The sequence below is a fragment of the Aspergillus pseudonomiae genome, assembly GCF_009193645.1.
Source record: "Aspergillus pseudonomiae strain CBS 119388 unplaced genomic scaffold BDV37scaffold_48, whole genome shotgun sequence".
Classification (NCBI taxonomy): domain Eukaryota; kingdom Fungi; phylum Ascomycota; class Eurotiomycetes; order Eurotiales; family Aspergillaceae; genus Aspergillus; species Aspergillus pseudonomiae.
In genome coordinates, this window is record NW_022476040.1 from 119,265 (window position 1) to 144,314 (window position 25,050).

The following is a 25,050-nucleotide window of genomic DNA, read 5'->3' on the forward strand; positions in this document are numbered from 1 at the left end:
ATAGGTGACAAGAAAAAGGAAAAGAAAGGGAAAGGAAGGGGCAGGAACACACCAGCATGGGTCGCCTCCACTCACCCTTACCTCGGGCATGGTTCGGGTAGTGGATCCAACAAGAAGGTGACTTTGCTGGCGGGGCGAAACAAAAATTAAAAAGAGATGACCGACGCAGGGATCGAACCTGCAATCTCTTGATTCGTAGTCAAGCGCCTTGCCATTGGGCCAGCCGGCCTTGTTGAAAACTATTTCATCCTATTGCATATATAAACCAAAGCAATATATTCCTCCCAAAAGGTTGCGACCGCACCGAGAAGTAGACTCGAGTTGCCCTTGTTGAATAGCAGTACCTATCAATCTCGATTGTCTTTTCGGGGTTATACAGAAATAAATCGTGATATATGCAACTTTACTCTTATATATTATAAAAGTGCATAGAGATATGATCACTAACTTGAATTGGGGTTTTTGTCAGAATAATAGACGAGGAGTAAACGAGAGCTGGGGTTGTTATATATTTCCCCGTCACATCAGGAGACAACGTCCACCTAAGCAATGGCTTTCACCACATGACGAAAGTATTCTTGCTGACTCTTACTGTAAGTTACTTCTATTTTAACTCTACTATGTGGCGACCTAATTACTTTTATGGTGTCTGTTAATTATTGGACTCCCATTTCATTGAAAACCTAAGATTGTCGAACTTTCAGGTCATTCTAGTCACATACTATTCGGCCAATCGCTAACCGCCCACCAGGCTGTTCGTCGCCCGCGATGAACATACACAGTAGTATCCTGACGACGATGCGACAGAGGCATGGATTGGAAAGATATGCTAACCCTTGACGTAAAGAAACCGCTTCACTGGAAATGGGGTTCATCATAATGGGTATTGTTCGCAATGAATACCTTTCCTCAAGACTCATTACATGGCAATTAAAACAGCGGCTGATGGCCATGCTTCTCCGCCAATAACTGTGCCGAAGCAGCTACTGCCGCATTACAGCCGCTCGAAATCGCGCCCGCGATAACCTTGTACGGAGTGATGCAGTCCCCTGCTGCAAAGACTCCGCGCACGCTGGTCTGGTGCATAGGTGGTGCGGCATTGATGTCGCCCATGGGGGTAAGCTCCAGACCAAGCTGACTTGCAAGCGGGCCCTTGACAGTGGTATTGGGGCTATGGACCAGGAAGGTCTCTTCCTTGGTCGTGCCGTCCGCAAGCTCTAGGTGAACAGAGGAGCTGGTATGAGTGAGCTTCTTAATCGGAGTGTTGTTGACCGTGATGCGGGTCTTGTCCTTGTCGGTTAGGGTCGATAGAATCTGCGCCCCGAGTTCCTCTGCTCCATGGGTGTAGATGGTCACCTTTCGCGCGAGCTGGGCGGCCGATTCAGTCTGATGCATTGCCATGGGTACATTGCCGGCGGATTGGATGGCGAGGACGCCGGCACTGTCCGTGTTGCGGTCTTCGTACCCTTTGCAGAAGAGGCAGTGGTAACTGGGCCGTGTTAGTTTGATTCACCATCTTTTAAAAATAGTAGGTTCATGGTGAAGATACATACATTCTCTGACCCCACGCTGCTTCGTATCCGGGAATGTCAGGGAAGACATTCTCTGAGCCGGTGGTAATAATCAGCTTTCTACCTTTCCAGACCTTGTCATTGGCATCGACGAGTTGGAAAAGTCCGTCGCTTGTCTTCTCCGCCGTTTTGAGGTCCACGTCCTCGATCTTAATAGTGTTGTAGTGGTTCAGAACTTCGTCGCGAGCTTCGGCGCGGAATTCAGCTGGATTTCTGTGGTCCCAGGTTGGGATCATGTGCATGTGGGAGACGTTCGCATTGCGATAGCTTTGGTTGTCGAAGAGGACGGCTGTATGGAGTTGGCGGGCCAGCGTGAGGGCTGCGGTGAGACCGGCTGGACCTCCACCGGCAATCAGGACATCTACTACTGAGTCCATAGTGTGGGAGATATTGAGAGAGATTGAATATGCTTTCTGGGGAGCTTGTTGACGTGGAGAGTTGAAGGTAAGAAGTGGGATGAGGAGGAGGAGCCGTAGGTGTTTGTTATGTATGCCCAGCGAGGCATTTAGGCAACGATACCCGCTACACGTAGCTTGCAGGGAGGGGAACACCTTGAATAGTGGTAAATGTGTTTTACCGACCGCCTGCACAACGATGATCTCTTGACTGGCTGCGGAGCCATAGTTTACAAGACAACAGGGTTTCCATACAGAAAAGCCCCCCAGAATACAGACAAAGAAACGGCGTGCCCTAGTTCTCACCTCCTGCAACAACCCAGGAATGGGTGTCTAATAAAAATAGAAATGCGGCCGACGAGGCATCGGCCGGGAAAAGAGGAGGTCCAAGTAAATAATATGATTTAAAAGAAAAATCAAAGTCAAAAACACGAGGAAGGCAGCTGCAGTGGCTCTCCATCCTTGCTGAAGGAATGATCATCTGATAGGAGAACGAGTCATGAATGTGATAAGAACGAATATAGTGGAGATTTCTATATATATAGGGTGTATCTGGAGACATAGATAGGACCATCCAAAGCAGAAAACTATTAAATCCACACCCAGGCTTTTATAATTAAGTCGATCAGGTTCGGTAGTTCCTTTCAATGATGTATCATAACGAGAAACTGTCCACTAACGTCCAGTCACTCTCAGATCAAAAAGGAGTTTAAAACATGCACTTCCTTCACTGCGTCCTCTACTTGGTTGTGGCCACCGCAATGGCCAATCCAATCCCAGCCCCCGTGGCCGAGCCCAATGCAAACCCCGACATGGCCGTCATCGAGCCCAAGAACTGTTGCCTGTGATGTGGAGCCGTTAGGAAGAGGATGAAATAGGGTACCGCTGGGAGAAACTAAGCAATTTGAGATTTGGATATGGTTTCGGATATCATCATGATTTATGGAATGTGAACTTTAAGCGATGCTATGCCTAATTTAATCTAAGCGCAACGTCTACTATGGAAATGGTAACCATTCGTCCCCATAGCCAAAGTACTCTCGAATCTTGGGTAGATAGGGAGAATCATTAGGGCAATATTTGAATCGTTCCAAATTAGACACCGTGTCATCCCCGGGAAAAACATACCGATAGCATGGGTCATGCATCTCCACAAAGGACTGCATTCGATGCCAGTCACGGCACATGCGCTTCTGTCCATCGCCAGGCTTGAATCCGGAGACATTATTCAACGGAATGTATCGCAGGGTGTCATCGCCCGCACACATGGTCTCCACCCGGATACTGTCTAGACAATGCAAGATATGGGGATAGGTAATACTCTGAGGACGATTGTAACGGTATTCCTCGATGGAGATGTATATATTGCGCTAAATTCTCTCAATGAGTGAGATTTCATTAGGAATAATGGATGACTTACAATGCAATGGAGGATATGATGCGCATTGAGGATATAGATCGCTTTCGTTACGTCCCACGGGAAAGACTGCGACTCGGGCAACCCCAACTCACTTGCCTCTTGTTTGTTGATTGCGATGATCCCGCTTTCCCATGGAATGTCATTATGCCAGAGATCACTCACTTCTCTCTCGTTTTCACCGCTGTAGTTGGTATTCCACCACATTGTGTCTTCTCTCGTGAATCCACCTTTCGCCTCTTCCCGTCGGAAATGAGAACTAGCCCAGACGGGCTCCGTAGATCCAGATAACTCATCTCTACTTGATATCCAACCAAGCACCAACATAGCATTGAACAATACGGAAAGAAGGAGCAGTGCAAGTAGAAAGTGGGTCTCTAACCGTGCTAGAAATCCCGTTCGTCCTCGTGTTTCCCATGACTTTTGAGCACGATGTTGTGGAGGGAGAAGTTCATAGTCCTCACCGTCTGTCTGTCCCATTTTCGGTTGCTCCGCTATAGTATTGCAAGGCTTAGGTGGCAGGCGGGGCTTAACGACGGTAGTCGCCCGTCATAAAGATCAATCTACGGAGGCAAAAGTAACGGCGAGGGCTTACAGGATCACCAGAACGGATGAGAACGTGGGCCTCATTTTTCATCGTCAGGCCCACTCTGGACCCCGCCTCATGGCTCAGTCTTCAGTTATGCATGTGCTCTACAATTACACGAGGCTGACTGGACATTCTGGACACCAAAGTCAAAGCAACAATCCAGTTGTGATACACAGTCCATAGTCATGCACCATGTCAGCCTCATCCTTGCTTATGGAAAATATTCCAGACCTGGACATGAGAGGGCAGGGAACATATAAGCGCTTCGAGGAAGGCAGCATGTGTCTTCACGAAAAGCTTTACAACTCACAAACCTGCAGATACCCCAAGGTCCACCCGATCCACCCCAAGAGGTCCACCATGGCATCGAGTCCACACTGGACGCACCTCCCGTTTCGGCTGGCTTCAGCTGGCGAAGTGCTGGCAGCCGGTATTGCTCTTCCCATTGCCTGCCTCGTGTGTGTGATACTTCGCTTCCTTGCTCGAGCCAGGCAAAAGGTTCGCCTGGGTCTGGACGACTGGCTACTCGTGCCTGCAGCGGTATCTTCCCCTCCCTTACGATGCAGATAAGACATGTCTGCTGACACGCCTTCAATGACTCAGATCATGGTAACTGGAATGGGCATATGCTTCATTTATGGTTAGTACGAGCACTTCACACCCGATGTGGAAAATGCCCATTAACATCTGCAAGGCTACTCCGTCCACGTAATGGGGTACCCGACACCCTACCCCATAAGCGACGATCCCAAAAAGGCATTAGCGAAGTACAACCGCGCCTACGAAATCGAAGCCAAGATTGAATTCTACTTCCAACTCTTCATGATCGCAGCGTACGGCTTCATCAAAGCAAGCATCGTCCTCTTCTATCGCCGTATCTTCGTCTCGAACAAGAAGTCCCGATTCGCCATCATCTCCAACATATGCCTCGTCGTAACGGTGGTGTGGGCCGTGGCATTCTTCCTCCTGTTTTTATTCGGCTGCAAGACGAAAGTCTACCTCCATTGGGCGCCTATCCAGGAAGTAAGGGAGCACTGTGGGGACCCCCTTGCCGCCGAATCGGCCCTGGTCATCTCGGACCTCATCACTGATTTGGCCATCCTGCTCCTGCCCTTTCCCAAGGTATGAGTCGACCATCTGGGATGATGTCAGTTATACTCACAATTTCATGCAGATATGGACGCTCCAGATGTCTGTGAGACGGAAGATTGCGCTAAGTTGTATTTTCGGGGTGGGCTTGATGTAAGGGTTCCCTTTCCGAATCTGGGGTGTAGCCCACCGCTGACACGGTTTCCCATAAGGGCGCTGTCGGCCTCTGTCGTGAGACTGGCCGTTTACCTGATTGTCTTTGAGGTCGGATATGAGGCTGGATACGACCCTGACCGTGAGCTTCCCCTTACCTCATAGAGGATGTATCTAATGTGCTAGAAACCGTGACCACAATGCTCTGGTGGAGCATGTTGGAAGCCAGTCTGGGTTTGATCGCCGCGTGCTTACCCACTCTCCGTCCAGTCGTTTACTCCGCACGAGGCTGGCTCCAACGTGAAGGCCGGAAAGGCTTTTCGGGTCGATGGAGTCGAAAGCTTGGATCCACAGGCGACCAGACGTCCGAGGGTGGGACTGGGTCAACGTCGGTGGATGCAAATAAGTCAAGCTCGGTCGTTATCCAGGAGCCCAGAACGATGGTTTAAATGACAAGCCACGGCTAGGAGACTTTTGGAGATATTTTTTTTTTTTTTTTTCTGTACTTGCCATGTATGTGTTTTGTTTTGCTTGAGATACCTCATATATCTTTTCCCGTATCCAGGATCAGTTGTTAGAAATGTGACACGCACTTTTCTTTGACCATAGGCACAGCTGTTATTGCATCCGAAGGATACGATACGGCTGTCAACAGGATACAACCCATAGGATACATACCCAAACCACAATGCCCCTCATTGTCTCACGCGCAGATCTAACCAAGGACTGGGACGAGCTCATAACCACCTACTGGACTGCGTGGAGCACTCCCCTCCAAGCCGTCGGCGAACTGACCTTTGCCCACCTGGGGGAAGGCAGCCAAGCTGAAGCAACAGCCCTTGCGGCTGTGAAAAGCTCCTTACGTCAAGCCGCGGAATCCGACCCCAACATCGTCTGGCTGAAATGCTACGATACCAAGTCGGGGCAGATTGTCGCGGGAGGAATGTACCACGTGCATCACCATAATCCATACCGCGCGGGGGCACCGAGGATGGAAGCGACGTGGTTTCCAGAGGGGAGTGAAATGAGGTTGTTGGCTGAGGAGTTCTATGCACAGTTGTGGGCATGGAGGGGGAGGATGATGGGAGATAGACATGTTTGTATGTCTTCTTTTTCTCTCTCTAGTACTATGTCCGTTTTACTTGGTTCGTTGATTGACGTGAGCACAGGTGGGAATGCGCTGTGGGCACTGCCCGAGTATCGCTCGCTGGGCGCGACGGAGCGTATTATGGACGAGTTTGTCCGCCATATGGATGCGCTGGGGATGGAAGGCTACCTCGAGGCTACGGAGATGGCAGTCGCACTGTATCAAAAGTATAGGTTCGTGGCTATCGCGCGACCACGTATGAGCTTTTCTGAGGATCAACGGCGGAGCGCGCAAGGGAGGAGATTGATTCACGAGATCCAGACGCACCCCGTCTGGATTATGTGGAGGCCAGCAGGGGGTGAATACAGGGATGGTGAGACGGTGCTCCCATGGGAAGGAAGGCCAAGGCGCGTCAAGCTGTAGTAATAAAGAAATAAAATTTAGTCTAATACTACAACAAAGAAGTAATCGACATAGAGAGCAAATCTAGGCCTCGTGGACCCCTAATGTGTCACGGCCCTTTTCCTGCGGCCCACCACTTATCGGCTCTTCTCCCCTCGGCTGCTTGTCCGTTTGTTGTGGCTCGGCTTTTTTCATGGAAATCCATGGTGTCAGACAGGCTCCTAGCACTGATGCACAGCTGAGGGCCATTGGGATGTAGAGAGTCCTCGCAATTGCGGTACTGTACGCCTCCAAGACGTGTGGCATGTCTTGCTCGTTGACGAACTGACTCAGTTGCGTCGCGCCGAGCTTTGCTAGTTTCGAAGGGTCAACGCCTGGCGCCAGCGACCGCACCGTATGTGCAAGGGTATTCTGGAAGACACCCTGGGCAACGGCGACAAAGATAGCCGAGCTCAAGTGCTGGACAAGGGTAACTAATGTCACTCCAATCGGGATATCTGCCTCGGACAACACGGTCTGCACTACGTAGCTGGGTTGGCCAAACCCCAGCCCAACACCAATGCCGTACAGTGCCTGGTACCCAATCAAGCGCCCGTTGGAGGTATCCGTTGATAAGGTCGATAATAGGCCAGCACCAACACTTGCCAGGATAGTTCCCAGGATCATTGGTGGGTTGTAATAACCCAACCCGGACGTGAGGACTCCCGCAACCACCGAGAATACGACGTAGCCCACGATCAATGGAGTCAGCATAACCCCGGAGCCCAGGGCTGATTTGTGTTGCACCGCCTGCACCCACACTGGAATGTAGACTATGGCGACGTAGATTCCTCCCGTGATACACATCGCGTACCCTACGGCATGCCACACCGACGCATGTTTCGACACACTGCGGGGGATGGTTTTTGACCCAGGAACGAATATCTGAAGGAGAACAAAAGACAGCATAAGGAGAACTGCCACCACCAATAATGCAATAATCCTTCCACTATTCCAGGGGTATTGGGTGCCGCCCCACTGGAGTGCAAGGAGCAAGCAAACGATACCACCCATCAAGCTGACCATCCCAAAGAAATCAAACTGGCGGACTCGAGCCTGGAATGACAGTGATGCAATGGAGGAGTCCACCGGCGTATTCACGAGCAAAAAACATACCAATATACTTAGCCCGCCTAATGGTAGGTTGATGTAGAAGCACCATCGCCATGTAGACCTGTCTGTAAACGCGCCTCCGACGAATGGTCCTACAATGGCAGCAACGCCAAAGGCAGCCGACATGATCCCAAGGTAGGACGCACGGCGATCGAGCGGGATGATCTTTGTGGTGATCATAATCCCCCCGGTAAAAATACCAGCCGCCCCAGCGCCGGCAATCGCGCGACCGAAAATCATGGCGATGGAGTTGGGTGCGGTGGCACATACAAGGGAGCCTAATTCAAAGATGCCGATTGCTGATAGATAGATGATCTTAATTGAGAACAGGCTGTAGAGCTTGCCATATGGAATCTGGAATACACTGAGCATGGTCAGGTAAGCGGCGGTCCACCAGCCCATATCGTCAATACTGTGGAACTCGGTCGTCAGTGTCGGGGTCACTGTCGCGAGAACCGTTTGGTCCTTCAAGGTATCATGTCAATTTCAGCCATGTCAGCCAATTTTAGGGGGATGGACGGCTTACCATCCCGGTCAGGAATACAGCAAGGCACAGCGCAACCATGACCAGGCTGAGGCGAATAGAGGAAAGGAATGAGCCATTTGGTGAGCCCATGACTGAAAGGGTAGTCGTATCCTTTGACTCAAACTGAATTGCAGGAAGCTCCAGAATAGCGTGGGTGACATGCCTATTTATCCCCTGCCGAGGGCGTCTTTGTCTTTGTCATCCTCTAAAGCATCAAGTCTTAGTTATCCCTGGACAACAAAATTTCAATTCGAAGGCCTTGGCGCAGTCCAAGCCCTGTCATATCGTTAGTGGAGATACTTTTCGACCAGTCCTCGGAATTGGTATATTTCATCCTTCCTACATGACCCTACACTTCCCTACGCCTAGATGACAGGAATCTTTTGATCTACGAATTACTTATTATGTAGTATTAATCGGTCCACGAGAATATGACTATTAAATCTAATAAACGCGTCTGTACCTTGGTTTTAGTATTTACAAAGGAATAGATATAATATATATAGGACTAAGATACAGGAATATCTTCTGTAACGAGAAGGCCTTCGTTATGCTCATAAATATTGGATCACAGAATAGCCATATAGACGATTTTATGCTGCCGATACCAGTACCCTTTCTGTAACAGGGATGTCTGGATTCAAGGTGAGCAAATACTGTATGAGCATAAGATGGATTCTGTTATTGAGTGTCCTTTTTTCTTTCTTTCTTTCTTTCCTTTTTTTTTTTTTTTTTTCGCTTTTTATGATCAATTCCATCATGCCTCGTGCGCATTCTGTGTTGGAAGCAGCTGCCGCCAAAACTGCCTCTGAGATATCAAAACCAATCAACCCTGCTTGTCGGCAGGAATTATGTGTGTGGGAGAACACGGGCAAGCTGTGGAAATTCTGACTTTCTTATGACGGTCCTGACACCTAGATTGGACAGAGCAAATACCACCCCCAGGATGTATACAACTACAACCACAAAGGAATCTCGATATCCATTATTCAGGCCACCGGTACGCCAATTAAGTGAGAAAAATGTTCCATTTCACAAATAGTAATGAGTCCATTGGGAGGTGAACCCTTCATATATGTGTAACAATGTCCCCGGGACCAACACCGTGGTGGATTACCATAGCTCGCAAATTCCGTTAGTGTCTCGGTTTCCCTCCTTGAAGGTCTGGTTCTGATACGTACTTTTGCTTAAATGGGTCGAGAGTACACCTAACCAATGGAATCTAGGTGGGAATTGCGTTTGCTGAAAGGTTGCGTAGCCATACAGACCTGTTCAGGATCATTACACAGCCACCATTCGGGTTGATGGCATTCCGCCTCCTGAACACAATCATGAACCAGATTCTGATTCTCTGGCCAGGAAGGTCTTCGTAGACATATATTAACAAAGTGGCTTCCTCTTGATATCGACAGTGGTAGATGGTGTCTATACTATTCATGTCGCCAATGCCAATCGGGCAGCGCGTGGGGAGCATGTTAGAAAAGTCTTTGGGTTATTAGTCAGATCAGCAGAAAGGTTTCCTATGTGTAAATAGATAATTTATTAACTCTCGTCAATATAGGGATATGCTTCTGTCGATTTGGCCATTCTAAATGAAATACAGACATCTATCTTAATATATCCAACTCGTACGTGATATTAGTACTTCTGAAGTATGATATAATATCAGCTACCCGCGTCGAAGGTCGTTTATCCGTTACTATCGTTTCGCTTCCATACATGGCCCGTGTAGTGGATTAACCTACGTATTGACTAGATAGGTCTTTCAAAGTCTCTGAAGCCGGCATTCCACTTTCTTTGCTACAAACTGAGTGATGATCATCGGTATTCAACCTCCACATCCCGACGCATTAGTGTCTCCCCGCAGTCTTGGCTGCGCTGCCAGAGTGATTCCACCCTATCCCCAGAGGCCCTAAATGTAACCCGCAATGAGTCTTAATCTATATCGAAGTATCGGTTTACCGTCAGCCAATCCGGTGAGCGATGAGCGGGTAATGACCTCAAGATGTCAATCGCCGACATATATCAATAGCCGTCGAGTACGTCAGGATGCTATTTAAACGACCTGTGTATCTGGATCTGGTATGCGAGTCTATGATAGATGACCTCAGGGGTGTTTGGTTATACCGAGTCCATCCACCATGCAGGTTCTCAAAGCTCTAGAATTCCTTTCCTTTATTCCGCTTGCCTTGTCTGTCCCAACAGACAGACATACCCATGATCGGCGCGATGGCCTGGCTAGCGGAAACTATTCCCAGGCCATGCTCAAGCCCCAGCAGACGGTCACCCGAGAGATCATGTCGCTTGATGGACTATGGAAATTTGCCCTGGGGTCTGATGACAATAGTTCACAACCGTGGGCAGGCCCACTGAAAACAAACCTCGAATGTCCGGTCCCAGCGTCCTACAATGACATCTTTGTGGACAGCGAGATCCACGATCACGTCGGGTGGGTCTACTACCAGCGCGACGTGATTGTGCCCAAGGGCTGGTCCGAAGAACGGTATTTTGTGCGCAGTGAGGCTGCAACGCATCACGGCCGGATCTACGTCAATGACCATCTAGTGGCGGAGCATGTGGGCGGATACACACCATTTGAGGCGGATATCACCAACCTTGTTGCTGCCGGAGCGCAATTCCGCCTGACAATTGCCGTCAACAACGAACTGACGTACCAGACAATTCCGCCTGGGAAAGTGGAAGTTCTTGAGGCGACGGGTAAAAAGGTACAGACATATCAGCATGACTTTTATAACTATGCTGGTCTGGCTCGGTCGGTGTGGTTGTATGCCGTGCCACCGCAGCACATCCAGGATATCACGGTTCGGACGGATGTTCAAGGCACCACCGGTGTGATTGACTACAGTGTTGTGGCCAGTATGTCAAGTGGAACGATCCAAGTCGATGTCCTAGATGAAGATGGCACCACTGTAGCAACAACGTCTGGGTCGAATGGAACCATCCAGATACCATCCGTCCACCTCTGGCAGCCCGGGGCCGCGTATCTCTACCAATTCCACGCCAGCATCGTAGACTCTTCCAACAAAACTATTGATACATACAAACTAGCAACGGGCATCCGCACGGTGAAGGTTCAGGGCACGCAGTTCCTCATCAATGACAAGCCCTTCTACTTCACCGGGTTCGGCAAACACGAGGACACTGCTGTCCGCGGCAAAGGTCACGACCAGGCCTACATGGTGCACGACTTCCAACTCCTACACTGGATGGGAGCCAACTCGTTCCGCACCTCGCACTACCCATACGCGGAGGAGATTATGGAATATGCAGATCGACAGGGCATCGTTGTCATAGATGAAACACCCGCCGTCGGTCTAGCATTCTCCATCGGAGCAGGTGCCCAGACATCCAACCCGCCGGCTACATTCAGCCCAGACCGTATAAGCAACAAGACGCGCGAAGCACACGCCCAAGCTATTCGTGAGCTTATCCACCGCGATAAGAACCACCCTAGCGTAGTAATGTGGTCTATCGCTAACGAGCCCGCTTCCAACGAGGACGGCGCTCGCGAATATTTCGCTCCTCTGCCGAAGCTCGCTCGTCAGTTGGACCCGACGCGGCCTGTTACCTTTGCCAACGTGGGACTTGCTACCTACGAGGCCGACCGTATCGCAGACCTCTTTGACGTTCTGTGTCTGAACCGATATTTTGGTTGGTACACCCAAACGGCCCAGCTTGACGAGGCCGAAGCCGCGCTGGTGCAGGAGCTCGACGGATGGGCCGAGAAATACGACAAACCAATTGTCATGACAGAGTATGGAGCAGATACTGTAGCTGGCTTGCACTCGGTCCTGCCAGTTCTTTGGAGCGAGGAGTTCCAAGTGGAGATCCTGGATATGTATCATCGAGTCTTTGATCGGTTCGATGCTATGGCAGGTGAACATGTCTGGAATTTTGCGGATTTTCAAACCGCTGCGGGGGTTAGTCGTGTCGATGGAAATAAGAAGGGTGTTTTTACTAGGGATCGGAGGCCAAAGGCAGCCGCTCATTTATTGAGGGAGAGATGGACGAAGGTTGTAAACGGGACGGACGGCTGAGGGAGGAACTTTCTACGAGAAACTCATGGGACTGAGAACCTGAGAACCAGCGAGGTTTGTATGTATGTACATACATAGATCTTAGACTCTAGGTAATATGCCTATCGTCCACATCCGAATCAACAGATACGAAAAACAATCGGATACCGTGTCTTACCGCGATTCCCCATGTTGTATCTTGACGATATGTCTCTTTAGGTCTCAATCGTTTACATGTAGCCGTCTTCCATAAGGGTCCAAAATAGTCCCATGATCAACAAACCTGATATTCTGATGGTTAATACTCGTGCTTACCGCACCTCATTCTATACCACCAAGTGTTATAGACCCATCTAGCACAGCCTCAATCAAAGGCGGACACACAAGGCAGAAAACGATATGATAAGGATAGAATATCGTAGAATGTCTCTCCACCTTCATGAGTATCATCCACACCATCGAAAAGATATCCCCGCCATGTCCAACTCCTTAATCGTCCTCCCGCGCCCCGGGGCAGCGCCGTCCAGCAACGCAGCACAGCCCATCCCAGCCCCATCGGAAGCCGCCTTTGTCGCAACTTTCGGCAATCGGCTTCCACCGGCATCATATTTACAAACACCCCACGGCAAAGCAGCATACTACGAGCTACTACCCTCATCTCCCGCTGCCACAGATGAGAAAAAGCTCATATCCCGGGTGCTATTTGTCCATGGCGTGCAGACGCCCGCGATCGGCCTCCAGCCTTTAGCCAGCGCACTGTCATCGCGTTTCCCATCGGCTCACTGTGTCCTAGTCGACCTGTGGGGTCACGGACTTACGGAAACACCGTTTGTGGCGCACGACCCGGCTCTCTTCCATGGACTATTGGAGAACTTAATGGTGCACCTCGGATGGGCAGATGCCCATTTCATTGGCTATTCGTTTGGCGGGTCCACCACGGCAAGTTTCGCGGCAGCCCACCCCGAACGCGTAGCGTCGATGGCTTTGGTTGCGCCGGCAGGTCTGCGCCGCACCGCGGGGCTGGATGAGGTGCAGAAATCTTACCTGCGTGGTGGGGAGGGGGTGGAAGAAGCGGCGCGAGATTGGATCTTGGAAGTGCTGGAAGGAGGCCGGTTAGTTGTGCCTTCAGATTGGAAGGAGAGGGTTGCACGAGGTGAAGTTGTGGCAGAGGCCGTGAGAGACTGGGAAATGAAAGAACATCCAGGGCATGCTGCTAGCGTCGTCGCCATATTCAGGGATGGCGGTGTGTTTGATAAACATGCCGAATTTGCGAAAGCGGCGACGACGGGGATTCAGTCTCTATGTGTTCTGGGCGAGTTGGATGACTTGTGTAGTGTGCAAGACTTGCATGAGCTTGGGATGCAGAATGTCGAGGTTGTGCCGCAGGTGGGCCATGGAGTGGTTAGGGAAAGGGTACCGGAGGTCGCGGGGTTTATTCAGCAGTTCTGGAATAGACTCCAGGAGTGAGATATACTCCCGTACAGTCATTTTTGTTCATATCAGTTCATTGATACTGGCGGTAAACAGGGCTACATAATGGGATCTCATATTGTTGTGATAACTTCATCTTTCATAGGATAGGTTGGCTCAATGGTGCTTGTTGGCTGTAAACTTAGCAGGATGAAGAAATTTCTGAAATATTCTAAGGGACAATGTTCAAGCTTTGCTTTATCCCTCAATTCAATATAATAATCGGCCATAATCACCGATTCTGCTATCGATGGATGTCAACAATCGCATATCTCCTCACGGACAGCGGAGAGGGGCGATGTTAACGTCCTAAACGAACTCTTTGGATCTAAATGCAGATATTCGACATGCAACTGTGATCAGATAGTGGCTCTTACAATTTAACCGAGTCCATTTAGCCCTCCTAGGGCGGAGTCAGGATAACGCCTTCCCGGAACATGCCGTCTCCATCCATTCCTGACTAGTCTGACTGTAAACAATCCTTCTAGAAGATATCCTCCGATGACTAAATGGAAAGGGGCGTGGTCCGAAATTTTGAGCAACCTGACTCAGGAACTCCTGTTGCTCTCTTTCCTAGTTCAAGCCGCTTCCTGCCACGAGAAAAACCTCTAAAAACACATGAATACGAATACGAGATGCATGTGAAAATTATATAAACTTGGGGCACACGGTAGTATTCTCCTCAACTGTTGGTTTAGGAGGTAAAATGTATGCTGTGATAATGTAATCCGTTACCATCCAACCACGAAAACCGCGTAAGTGGCCATGAAGGGGTCTTCCATGTAAGTGTAGGCCCTGGTGGAGATGACTCTAGATACAGTGGAGACGACCCCTGTCTCGGGGGTTTCACTAGAGGTTACGGGGAATTCTTCCGTATAGCATGCCATAAACTTGGAAGCTAGTCTCAGATATCAGGGATGGATAGGCAACCTTCTTTACGACTTGCCCCAATGAATTTAGTTACAACGTATCGGATTAACGGGATGACGTTTTCCACTACGGTCCGTATAACAACTTCCGTAACGGGACTGGGCTTTGCGGATAATATAATATTGAGATTGCTTTGTCACTATGCAAGGCTCCGTTTCATTTATATTTAATGAACTATGCGTGCTTAGGTGAGCCTAACCTCTGAAGCCGGGAGTATACAGTCGTGATATGCCATGCATTCTATTGATTTGCATCTCTATATTCATATCCTTGGCAGACGTGGCATTAAAATTCAGAATGTATCCAACACTGATCCCAGGTAACTAGTCGGTGGGTATTCGAAAGTACAGAAAGAAGATTTATAGGGCCTGACCCTGACTGAACCCTGTTATCGCTCGGCACCGGGACCGATCGGCACCACTAGTGTTTTGAGTTGATGATAACCCTAACAGCTAGTTTCTCTCACGCCACGGTTCTTGTTCCATCTTGCTGGAATTCCACTGGTCTATCCCCCTAGTCCTATAATACTATACATAGGCTATATGAGGCTGTGTTCTGGAAGAAAGTTTCGAGAATAGGCGCCCGCCGTTATTCTAAGATTTGCAGTACCCTCCTTGACCCTGTTGGATTCTGTTTCCCCGTTGACCTCCTTTCCCTGGCCATGGCCTGTTGCTAGAGGAATATCGTCTTATCGCTAACGCGCGTCAATATGGTTTTAATCATGCCGTTTACTGATTAAGTGTAGTTGTAATAGGAAGCCGGGGGAGCCGGAATGTGGAGAAACAGTTATAGAGGAAGCGCATCCACATCCGTGCACTGAGCTTCGCTAGCTCTCAATCGAACCATTCTAACACGGTATCCGAGCCCTTGGTACTTGCTTTTAGATCCACAGATGCTCCCATGTTGGGTAAACAGATGGAGATGGCTGTTACCGCCCCTTACAGATACGTACAGGGTTGTTCTAGCAAGAGTCGACTAGTGGAGAAACGGTGGAAGGTCGGAGATCGGATCGGAGAATTAAAGCTTCTAGGTTTCCAGGAACTGGATGACCCCTACTCTTGGCTTCTTTAGGGACGGAGGTTTAGAACTGTAAACTGTCTCATCCTTCATCCCATGGACCCACCCGCTCCCTAATTTCCCCTTCCATTGTCACCGCGTTATCCTCTACTTTGCTTCTGGTCTGGGAATATTGGGCGAGGTTTAAAAGGCTGCCATTGCTCAGATATCGTTCCTCAAACCAGCAAGACTTGAAAACCCTCTTACTTGCCATGAAGCTCTTGTCAGTCACTATCGCTGCCCTCTTGGGCCTTTCCCAGCTCGGCATCGCTCAAAAGGTTTCCGGCGCCGCCCAAGGCTTCGCTTCTGGCGTGACCGGTGGTGGTAACGCGGCACCCCAGACCCCGAAAGACATCAACGAACTCAAGAAGTTGCTCGCCGATCCCTCCCCTCGTGTGATTGTTCTTGACAAGTTATACGACTACACTGGAACGGAGGGTACGTCCAAGGGAACCGTGTGTGCCAACTGGGGTGAGGGCGCAAAATGCCAGAAGATTATCCAGGACGACTGCGGCAAGGCTGCCAAATCCACAGGAACCTGGGACACTGCTGCTAAGACCCCCATCGATGTCGCCTCACATAAGACTATTATCGGCGTGGGTAACAAGGGTGTCATCAAGGGCAAGGGTCTGAGATTCCGTGGTGGTGCTAGCAACATTATCGTCCAGAACATCCAGATCACTGACCTGAACCCTCAGTATGTGTGGGGTGGAGATGCTATCTCTTTCGATGGCGCTGATCTCATCTGGGTTGACCATGTTACGGTATGTTCATCGTCCTCTCTTATAGCTAAGTGCTAATAGCAGGTAGACCGCTCGTATTGGACGTCAGCACTATGTCTTCGGCTTCAACACCAGCAAGCGTGTGACTCTCTCCAACAACTTTATCAACGGTGACAGCCCATTCTCGGCCGGATGCAACGGATACCACTACTGGACATTCGAGATGGTTGGCAAGGGAGACCAGATCACTCTTCAGAACAACCACATTTACCACACCTCTGGCCGCAGTCCTGCCCTGAGTGGAGGCACCCTCCTGCACGCCGTGAACAATGTCTGGGACGGCAACACTGGCCACGCTCTCGAGGGAGGTGAGGCCACTGCCAGAGGTATCTTTGAGGGTAACGTTTTCACCGATGTCAAGGGCATTGTCGCCGACTTCAAGGGCAGGGCTTTCTTCTCCCCTGATGCCAACTCCAACAAGCAGTGCAGCTCTGCCCTTGGCCGCGCCTGTGAAGTCAATGCTCTCACCAACTCCGGCACTCTTCCTTCTCTCAAGGACACTTCATTCTTTGGTGACTTCAAAGGCCTCAAGATTGCCCCTGCTACCCCGGCTTCTCAGGCCGCGGCTAATGTCCCCAAGAACGCTGGTGCGGGCAAGATCTAATTTTTTCTTCGTGTACCTATGACTACACATCCTTTGTATTTTCGTGTATATTACCTTTCTCTGCACTACCAGTGCTTGTGCATAGTCTTCATTCTGTGATTAACACAGTTTAGTTCTAAAGATTCAAGTTCAAGGATTCTCTGCCGAGCAGGTTGGATCGAGGGTGCGTATTATATATTTAGGGGGTTTGCCGCAGGTAGAAGGATTTACCAACATAGTTCGTAGACTCTTCGATTTCAGCATGACTATGAGAAGGGCTACTGTACTTTTTACATGGAAAGACAATTACAAATATGTAGTACCAATTCTTTAGTCATACCAATTAAGAGGTAAGAGTGCGACATGATGGAGTAACCGTCACAGCCCCATTAGTCCCTATGGTTGAATAGCTCACCCCATTGTTCAGACATAGAGAATAAACCGTTCTTTGTATATATCGTGAAGAATCAAGGGAGTGCTGCGATATACGAGGTGAACCAAGGCGAATGTGACAGTGCTGGACGCTGCAAACAGTTGCAGATAGAATACAAACTAAGAATGTCAAAGTCATACTGCCGTATTTCTAGTCCTATTAACAAGCCACAAGTCCATCATGAGCTTGGGTGGATTATATTTTCCGTCTTTGGTGTTGATAATTGTGTCCATGCCATCCAAAATCAACCCACCGATATCCGCGGGATATCTGATAACCTTGGTTGCTTCGTGTGTAGGATCTCAGACTGGGCATGATATGGATCGTAGATAGCGGTGGGAGATGCAACTTCCAGGTCTAGTGATGGATGTCGATGATATGGATTGGAGGGCCACATAATCGCGACACTCGACTCGCTGGTCACCGCGCTATGTCGATTTTGCGAACGGCTTCGAAGAATGGAGCGAAAGGTGGGGATGTAGACTGCGATAATGTTGACGAACATTTCTCGCATGCCCCAGCTAAGATGGAGACCTCATATGAGACTGATGTAATCCTGACAAAGTTGACATGGGAGGGAGCACAGTCACCCACCGATTCCAGTTGAGCTGGCCTGGTTTTGACAGCGTAATTGAGATTCGCACGATTCTGTACAGCTTGAGTTGTCAGACATATGGTATCTTTCATCTTAAAACGTTGTGTGGCTTCTATGTGCTTACGCAGTGATAAGGACGACTGTTCCCGCGCTAAGGAAGCAGAGAATCTTCAATTTTCTTGGCTCGTTAGAAGTCTGATCTCGTTCACCGCATATTCATGGTCATGAAAGTATGAGGAACTCACTTTGATCTGGAGACTTGGAGCCTCGCCAATAAAATAATTGGTAGTGCGATAATCTAATCAAGGTCAATACTGAGATTCCTCGTAGCCATCCTCTACGTACCCCAGAGTCTGTGCTTCATTCATACCTAGGTTAGCTTGATGCGCACAATAATGGTAGGCAGAGGCCTTACAAAACGTTGGACACTGCTAACGCAATGAAGATATTCGGTGGCTGAATACAATTGATGGGAGGTAACGGCTTGATTTCCCAGAATCGTCTAAAGGGAATGCACGCAAGGGACATACTAAGTATGACCCCAAGGTAGGTTAGAAGACAGATAACTGCAATAAGCAAGACTAAGAGGCGATGTCGCCCAAGTCCACTCGTCAAGCGCCAATACAGCAGCAGTAAGCTGGCTTTCAGGAGCCAGAGAACTGTCGGATAGGAGTATGCTAAGACGAGCTCCCATTTAGTTCCAATAATGAGACGGCGCGCCTCTTCGTCGGTTAAGGCATTGATCTCGGCCTGAGTGAAGTCCACTTTGTTTCCATAGATATACACCAGATAGCAGCCGGCCGCACATACAGTATAGAAGACAGGAATCAAAAGAGAGACCCAGTCCTCGGCTGCTGGCCGATGGAGACCTTGCAGCCAGCACCGTAGCCCAACACGAGACAATAGAATGAATTCCCCGACGCCAAAAAGGGTCCATAGCTCCGGAACCCACTGTGGTCGGAGAGGTTACTATGTGGTACCATAAGACAGAACAGACGAACGTACCGTATCATCTCGCAGCAAGCCCATTAGGGATGAAGTTGATCGACAAGGCCACGATAAAAGGATTAGAGACCGTTCTTGAAACGCAATTACTTCTATTGAAAGACTGCTAAGACGAGAATAATACCATCCGCTATTGAAGGGCTTCTACACGAGCTTGGCTCATACCACTACTTATACCCCCATTCGTATTGGCCTGTCTGTCGCTCTTTTCGACTATGTAATATGATGTGGGTATGATAGGTGGCCTAACAACAATTCTAGGTGATCTTATTCCTCGATACAAATAAGGAGCTACCAGAAATACTTGATAACCAATATGCAGGACAGGCTCTGGGCGTCGGGCTTAGGTCTGTTGCCAAAATGAGGCAGCAGGGTTGACATCATGAATGCACGGCACCGTACCGGCGCGGCAACTCCGATGGTATCCATGTAAGCTAAGCATCGTTGTTCCAGATTCTGTAGTCATGGCCATGAAGCATGTGGCCATTACGAACCATGGAACGAGCAGCGGTGCTTCACAAGACGGTCGCGGCTCATTCGCTCGCACGCGTATGGTTCCAATGCTGGACCTTGACTAGTGAGAAATTACGATTCAAAGCCCTATGACAATAAATGGAAACCTTACCGCAAAATATTATATACGAAGTATCAAGCCACAACAGGTGATATGGTGCGAAGCTAGCGCATTTTAATCATGGAAGTTGGGACATGGGACGACGATAGAGCGGGACTTATCAGATAAGTACATGAACGACATATTTCCAAAATAGAAAGACATGCGATACACGGAAAATAAATCATGCCTTCATCACAAAAGGTGGGATAGAAACGTACTATCACACATGGACAATTACTATGGGGATCGCGCAGTAAATCATTGTACTTCTCACCAGAATGCTGCAACTTGCTGGATTGAGCCCTGTATCCTGGTGGGTTTTGTCCTTCCCATGCCTCGAGCCGCCATGCTCTAGAAACTGTCAAACAGAACCTTTTTGTCTAGTTCATCATTAGCTAACGCTCAAATGTTCATCTACATGGGCAAGAACTGACTGCAAGGAAATGGAGTCCACTCCGTCCCGTCCTCTGGCAAGTAGACCTTGAACGCCCCATTGACCAATTTGCTCTTCATCGCACCAGCCGAACCAGGAGCACGCCTAAGGCGCTCCACTCGTGCGAAGACCGAAAGCATAGCGGCTGCCGCAACAGTCACAATCTCACGCCCAAGGCATGAATGTGGCCCCCATCCGTGGTGGATGTACAGGTCATCAGGACGGTCAAGTTTGACAGCTTCAGGGTCGGGGAACTTGATTGGATCTCGACCAGCTGAGACAAAATCGGCCAATATGGTGTCCCCTTCCTTGATTGGGACATTTCGCAGCCCGTCGCTAATGATTGTGTCGTTGGCTGCGTACCGAAGGACACCAAAGGCGGGGGTTGATAAACGGAATCTGTTCACGTTAGCAATGCTGGAATGGGTTTGTTCCCTTGAAAGTGGTGAGTCGAGCATACCCCTCGAGGGCATATTTTTTCAACTTGTCAAAAGAGTCTTTGTCGTCAGAGCGAGCGGCTTTCTGAATGTCAGGCCAATATTTGTAATATGTATCCGACAAATAGAGGTCAATCAGTTGAGCCCACTAAAAGTGATTAGAAGTGAGTCTTGTATGTTCTGGGACTAAACATACACCTTGAGCTTGAGTAGCACATGCAGCTGCAGCAGTTGGGATAACGGTCCAGATCACCTCATCGGCAGACTGTCCACCGCTAGAAAGTCTAGCATTGAGCTCTGGTCCATAGTCGGCTAATGGGCACTTCTTTGTGCTGGAATTGTGGTTGCTTAAAATATTGCGTGCAATGGTGAAATGCTGTTTGTTCAAGCTGGCTACATGCTTTTGCATAACTTTCCCCAGCCGCTCGGACGACCGAGACGCACTGATGCGATGCCTGAACGACTGAGCCGGGTCAACGTCAAGGAAGACATAGCCAAACAACTCTGAAAGTACGGTATACAGCTCTCTTTCTGTGTAGGCATCTGTCGTGTCATTGTTCTCGGAGGTTTGCAGAGGAATGCCGAAGAACTCCGCCGTGAATTTAGTATGAGCGAGGTTTCCGATACTAGGGGGAGTTGGTCAACGCCGTTTGGACTAATGCACTAGGGTTACTTACTCTCGCACTATATCGAGCTGGTATGTTGAACCAAGTTTACGGCTATGCTGGCGTAGGAGGTCCATTGTCACACCTTCGTAAAACTTCCTGACCTCCTCAAGGCCATCGGTTGGCTTATATAAACAATCCTTCACGAACACCCTCTGCTTCGCATTGGCCGAGGAGTCGCCGCTCAGCATATAATCGTGCTGCGTAAGCTGGAATGTATGTGGGCCCCCTTTCAAGACATCAGTATCAGAATTCAGGGTTCCAAGCCATGAGAGGGTAACTAACAAGGGACGCGAAAAGCTTTCTGGTCATTTAGAACCTGTGTTACTCCCTGCCATGAAGTCACAGCAGTCGGCTGGCTTTCATATTTTGGCCTAACAAACTCCAGACCATCGGCGGTTTTGGACTTTTCAAAGACCTTCCGGTTTTGCTCCGGAGTTGTGAAAGGGAACAAGGTATATACACTGTTCGGAGTGTACCACCCGGGGAAGGCTCGCAACAGGAGCTTGTACATGAGGCCGCCTCCTGCCACGGAGAAGTCTGGGACTGTGTTCGCAAACCTGTGAAATTAGGTGAGAGTTGATCTTTGCCTAGTTGATATCTCCCTTTCCTCTGACGTTAATAACATTGAGACCATGGATGGAAACATACCCAAAGTTCGTTAGATTCACTGGATTGTAATCAACAGTGTAGAAGCGGTCACCGCGGACCAGCGTATTAGCATCTGCTAATATTGTAGCTGAAATAGTGAAGTTCGGGCATAATCCGGACCCGGGAAAGCATGGCTTCTTCGCTTCCTCTGCCTGTATACCGACATAAAGCTCGATATTATCCGGGTGTCCGTAGAGTGCCTCCACTATAGCCTAGTTAGTGTTGATTAAATACAACATTTAGCTACGGTACCTACACGCCTCCCAGACAGCGGGATCGGAGTTGACCTCCTCTGAAAGTGTCATTAGCCAGAAGAATGCCAAAAGGATTCACCGTGTCTTACCGAACGTTGAATATGTTTTCAATTTGAAGAAACGTCGAAATTCGTTTAAGCTGGCTAATCCCCACTCCCGGCCTTGCTGGATGCCAAGCATCTCTATGGCCTTCATTGCCCGCGGGATATTATTGGCACCGAATGCACCTGCGGAATACTTAGTTGTTGAAGCTCGCACAAATAAAAGGGAAGATAGCGCACCCGCGACAGACTCAGTCGCAGTCTGCAGAATATTCGCGAGATCTGCATCCCTAAAGCTGCCGTCCTGTTGTCGTTGCAGGCCATTGAATGTCCACTGAGCGGGATCTGGGTCAATGCCCTCTAACCACCTGCGCAGGCCGCCAACGAATTCCTCAACGGACAAACCACCTAAAGCCATTTCACCATCCCAGGGTCAGGGACATCTCATTAGATTCTGCTAGGGGTAGCTGCATACCTGGATCAACTTCTGTGCCAAACACGTTTTGCATGAACCCACGTGCCCAAGCTTCATCCTGGTTGCTGATGGCGGCATGCCATCTGTAGATCATGTTGAACTCCGCACTAACTTGGTTTCCAACACCCCTGGGGATGGTCGGTGAGTTCACAGCAGTGATCTCCATCCGCGGGTCGAGCCTCCAGTCCGAGTCTACCGGGTTGGTGTTCAGGTTCAATATGGTCCTCAGATAATCGCCTAGTATAATATTCACATATAGACCACAAGTGACCCTACACGTGTCAGATTATAGACATATTTCCTACCATGAAAGGAAAGGGTCTGACTTACAGTCGTCCAGTTTGGAATAGATCATTATCCCGCTTTGCCTGCGCCTCGGAGTATGTGGGACTATCTGGTGTCAGTCCAACTGGCAGGCTAAATCTGCCTCCTTCGTTGATCAGGGCTATCTCCTTGACGATGTAGTTGTGGAATCGATTGAATGCAATGATCAAGGCGCATACTCCGGGTGGCTGGCCGAGCAGTCTTTGTTCCGCAAATGTGTCAGGCTTTAGCAGTCCATCCTGAAATGAACGCACTTGGTTTTGCTGATCTTGGTTGTGGCCGTACAGAGGTCCCAAGTCGAGGTAAGATGAGTTTTTCAGTTTTGTTATATCAGCGTCATCTGTACGAAAGAGATCTTGCATAGACGTTAGATCCATATGCAGCAAACATCAAATCCTGTTTGATTCTACCGACCGTGAATAATGATCGTTGCAAAATGAAATAGAGTGCTCGATATTCTAGAAGGATGTTCTTTTGCAGGTCCTTTGCGGGTGAGAATAGCTTGTCGCAGTTAGCAAACCCCTGTTCTTAGCCGTGTGATAGAAGCAAACCCACTGTCAAATATCAGAGAGGGATCTGGGAGCACATATGGCCGTGGGTGTTGGGGGGTCACACTCCGAACATAGTGGCTCCCTGCTGCCCCTAGTTGGGGATACAACGGATTCTAGGAACGTTAGGCATATCGCCGGGAGAGATATTGGGGCGACGTGTTACATTATTGCTGCCATCGGCGGCGCGGTATTTGTACTCGTCTCCCAACCGTGCTACAGGAGGATGGTCAAGGCTATTCCACAATGTCTTCACGAATTCTCCTGTGATGCCGTCACGTAGCCTTGACCCATTCGGCAACGATGCGGCAACTTGGATGATCTCCTCGATCTAAATGCAATCAGCGGTGTCATTCATATATATAAAGACGGGTCATGAGGCTTCTATCTTACGAGATATTGCCTATCATCAATAACTCCACCCGCTAGAATGGTCGATCCCAGTCCCTTGAGGACTTGCAGATCCGGGAGGATCCGCCCAACCTGGCTGACTATATCTTGGCGAGTTTCGTTGAAAAGCCTCAGTAAGCTATGGTGACCATTAGAGGAACTACCATGATTTGTGTCTCCTTTGTCTGTCATGGCTAATAATGGTCTCACACTGTGGTTATGGGTGTTGTGTACTGTCCGATAAACAGAAATCGTGATAAAGGGGCACCGAACCATATAATAATATATTCGCAGCTTCAGCACGGCACCTATTCTGTTTGTATTGGAAGTCGTATCCGTGGATAATGCTGTTCGTCATCTGAGGCAACCCGTCAATAACTCAACTCTGGGTCGCCGGTTCCAGTAAGAGCTCGACCACATAATCATCCAGCGGTCATCTTACGTGATATTAGGCCAGAAACGTACATTTGTATCATGAATATGGAAATTGGAAATGCAAGAGCGAAAGGGAGAGTAATGGTAATCTATTTCATTAGGCAAACCACATGAATATCAAATGGAAGCATTCATATGGGTGAACCAATCTCGGTTAAACCCTAAAGCTAAGGGAATACCGCATGCGTCAACCTCGCGACTTGGGTACAGTCCAGACTTTAGGAGACCCGTTGTACCAAGGCTAACATCAACCTTACGACTAAGCATGAACTATTGTTCTTCAGGCTTTTTCATGTCCTACAACTGTATGCTGACTAACAACGGTAGGAACCACAGCTAGATGGGTTTCCGCCATACACGAATGCGACCCAGTAGGGATGGGTATGGCCGCCTATACTGAGTGACAGAGCTCTTTCTGTGGTATGCTCTAGCTACTCGAATCAACACGAATATGGCATTTCACGCCGAATAATTACGATCCAGGGTTAGGTAGTCGGACGACGATGGGA

At 49.1% G+C, this 25,050-nt stretch overlaps 10 protein-coding genes and 1 non-coding gene across 11 annotated transcripts; 5 read left to right on the forward strand and 6 right to left on the reverse strand.

The window, feature by feature from the left end:
- Positions 1 to 157: 157 nt before the first annotated feature.
- Positions 158 to 229, reverse strand: BDV37DRAFT_t144. The gene has a single exon. It is a non-coding gene; the product is annotated as a tRNA-Arg (tRNA).
- Positions 230 to 740: 511 nt separating this feature from the next.
- Positions 741 to 1,992, reverse strand: BDV37DRAFT_252125 (NAD(P)/FAD-dependent oxidoreductase). Its single transcript, XM_032082384.1, has 2 exons — positions 1,554 to 1,992; positions 741 to 1,489 (listed from the first exon to the last, which is right to left on the reverse strand). Exons 1-2 carry the CDS (start codon positions 1,946 to 1,948, stop codon positions 931 to 933), a joined length of 954 nt encoding a protein of 317 aa, XP_031939999.1. The 5' UTR covers positions 1,949 to 1,992; the 3' UTR covers positions 741 to 930.
- Positions 1,993 to 2,705: 713 nt separating this feature from the next.
- On the reverse strand, positions 2,706 to 3,863 carry BDV37DRAFT_284487 (uncharacterized protein; the record flags this gene model as incomplete). The annotated part of the gene is made up of 3 exons (XM_032087508.1): positions 2,706 to 2,808; positions 3,095 to 3,336; positions 3,387 to 3,863. 3 exons carry the CDS (start codon positions 3,861 to 3,863, stop codon positions 2,706 to 2,708), a joined length of 822 nt encoding a protein of 273 aa, XP_031940000.1.
- A 301-nt stretch (positions 3,864 to 4,164) lies between these two features.
- On the forward strand, positions 4,165 to 5,379 carry BDV37DRAFT_284488 (uncharacterized protein; the record flags this gene model as incomplete). Its single annotated transcript, XM_032087509.1, has 5 exons — positions 4,165 to 4,512; positions 4,576 to 4,612; positions 4,667 to 5,094; positions 5,147 to 5,214; positions 5,274 to 5,379. 5 exons carry the CDS (start codon positions 4,165 to 4,167, stop codon positions 5,377 to 5,379), a joined length of 987 nt encoding a protein of 328 aa, XP_031940001.1.
- Positions 5,380 to 5,902: 523 nt separating this feature from the next.
- BDV37DRAFT_284489 (uncharacterized protein) lies at positions 5,903 to 6,724 on the forward strand (the record flags this gene model as incomplete). Its single annotated transcript, XM_032087510.1, has 2 exons — positions 5,903 to 6,314; positions 6,384 to 6,724. The coding sequence occupies 2 exons, from the start codon at positions 5,903 to 5,905 to the stop codon at positions 6,722 to 6,724; spliced, it is 753 nt and encodes a 250-aa protein (XP_031940002.1).
- A 63-nt stretch (positions 6,725 to 6,787) lies between these two features.
- On the reverse strand, positions 6,788 to 8,471 carry BDV37DRAFT_295104 (MDR family MFS transporter; the record flags this gene model as incomplete). Its single annotated transcript, XM_032089785.1, has 2 exons — positions 6,788 to 8,320; positions 8,382 to 8,471. 2 exons carry the CDS (start codon positions 8,469 to 8,471, stop codon positions 6,788 to 6,790), a joined length of 1,623 nt encoding a protein of 540 aa, XP_031940003.1.
- Positions 8,472 to 10,520: 2,049 nt separating this feature from the next.
- BDV37DRAFT_295105 (glycoside hydrolase superfamily) lies at positions 10,521 to 12,439 on the forward strand (the record flags this gene model as incomplete). The annotated part of the gene is made up of 1 exon (XM_032089786.1): positions 10,521 to 12,439. A coding segment is annotated over one exon (1,919 nt), but the record flags the coding sequence as incomplete, so codon positions are not given.
- A 439-nt stretch (positions 12,440 to 12,878) lies between these two features.
- Positions 12,879 to 14,044, forward strand: BDV37DRAFT_252126 (alpha/beta fold hydrolase). Its single transcript, XM_032082385.1, has one exon. The coding sequence runs from the start codon at positions 12,896 to 12,898 to the stop codon at positions 13,883 to 13,885; it is 990 nt and encodes a 329-aa protein (XP_031940005.1). The 5' UTR covers positions 12,879 to 12,895; the 3' UTR covers positions 13,886 to 14,044.
- A 1,927-nt stretch (positions 14,045 to 15,971) lies between these two features.
- On the forward strand, positions 15,972 to 17,390 carry BDV37DRAFT_252127 (pectin lyase fold/virulence factor). Its single transcript, XM_032082386.1, has 2 exons — positions 15,972 to 16,638; positions 16,685 to 17,390. The coding sequence occupies exons 1-2, from the start codon at positions 16,087 to 16,089 to the stop codon at positions 17,258 to 17,260; spliced, it is 1,128 nt and encodes a 375-aa protein (XP_031940006.1). The 5' UTR covers positions 15,972 to 16,086; the 3' UTR covers positions 17,261 to 17,390.
- Positions 17,391 to 18,678: 1,288 nt separating this feature from the next.
- Positions 18,679 to 19,296, reverse strand: BDV37DRAFT_284494 (uncharacterized protein; the record flags this gene model as incomplete). Its single annotated transcript, XM_032087511.1, has 2 exons — positions 18,679 to 19,218; positions 19,273 to 19,296. The coding sequence occupies 2 exons, from the start codon at positions 19,294 to 19,296 to the stop codon at positions 18,679 to 18,681; spliced, it is 564 nt and encodes a 187-aa protein (XP_031940007.1).
- Positions 19,297 to 20,729: 1,433 nt separating this feature from the next.
- Positions 20,730 to 24,298, reverse strand: BDV37DRAFT_272692 (peroxidase/cytochrome P450 family protein; the record flags this gene model as incomplete). The annotated part of the gene is made up of 14 exons (XM_032084920.1): positions 20,730 to 20,906; positions 20,955 to 21,384; positions 21,436 to 21,652; positions 21,709 to 21,983; positions 22,075 to 22,279; positions 22,331 to 22,366; positions 22,418 to 22,555; positions 22,610 to 22,777; positions 22,845 to 23,116; positions 23,175 to 23,523; positions 23,583 to 23,669; positions 23,724 to 23,832; positions 23,883 to 24,047; positions 24,110 to 24,298. 14 exons carry the CDS (start codon positions 24,296 to 24,298, stop codon positions 20,730 to 20,732), a joined length of 2,817 nt encoding a protein of 938 aa, XP_031940008.1.
- Positions 24,299 to 25,050: the final 752 nt, after the last annotated feature.

Coding starts and splice junctions, on each gene's coding strand:
- BDV37DRAFT_252125 (XM_032082384.1), bottom strand. CDS start 1,948: ATGGACTCAGTAGTAGATGTCCTGATTGCCGGTGGAGGTCCAGCCGGT. Junction 1,490..1,553: donor GCAGCGTGGGGTCAGAGAAT/GTATGTATCTTC, acceptor AACACGGCCCAG/TTACCACTGCCTCTTCTGCA.
- BDV37DRAFT_252126 (XM_032082385.1), top strand. CDS start 12,896: ATGTCCAACTCCTTAATCGTCCTCCCGCGCCCCGGGGCAGCGCCGTCC.
- BDV37DRAFT_252127 (XM_032082386.1), top strand. CDS start 16,087: ATGAAGCTCTTGTCAGTCACTATCGCTGCCCTCTTGGGCCTTTCCCAG. Junction 16,639..16,684: donor TCTGGGTTGACCATGTTACG/GTATGTTCATCG, acceptor AATAGCAGGTAG/ACCGCTCGTATTGGACGTCA.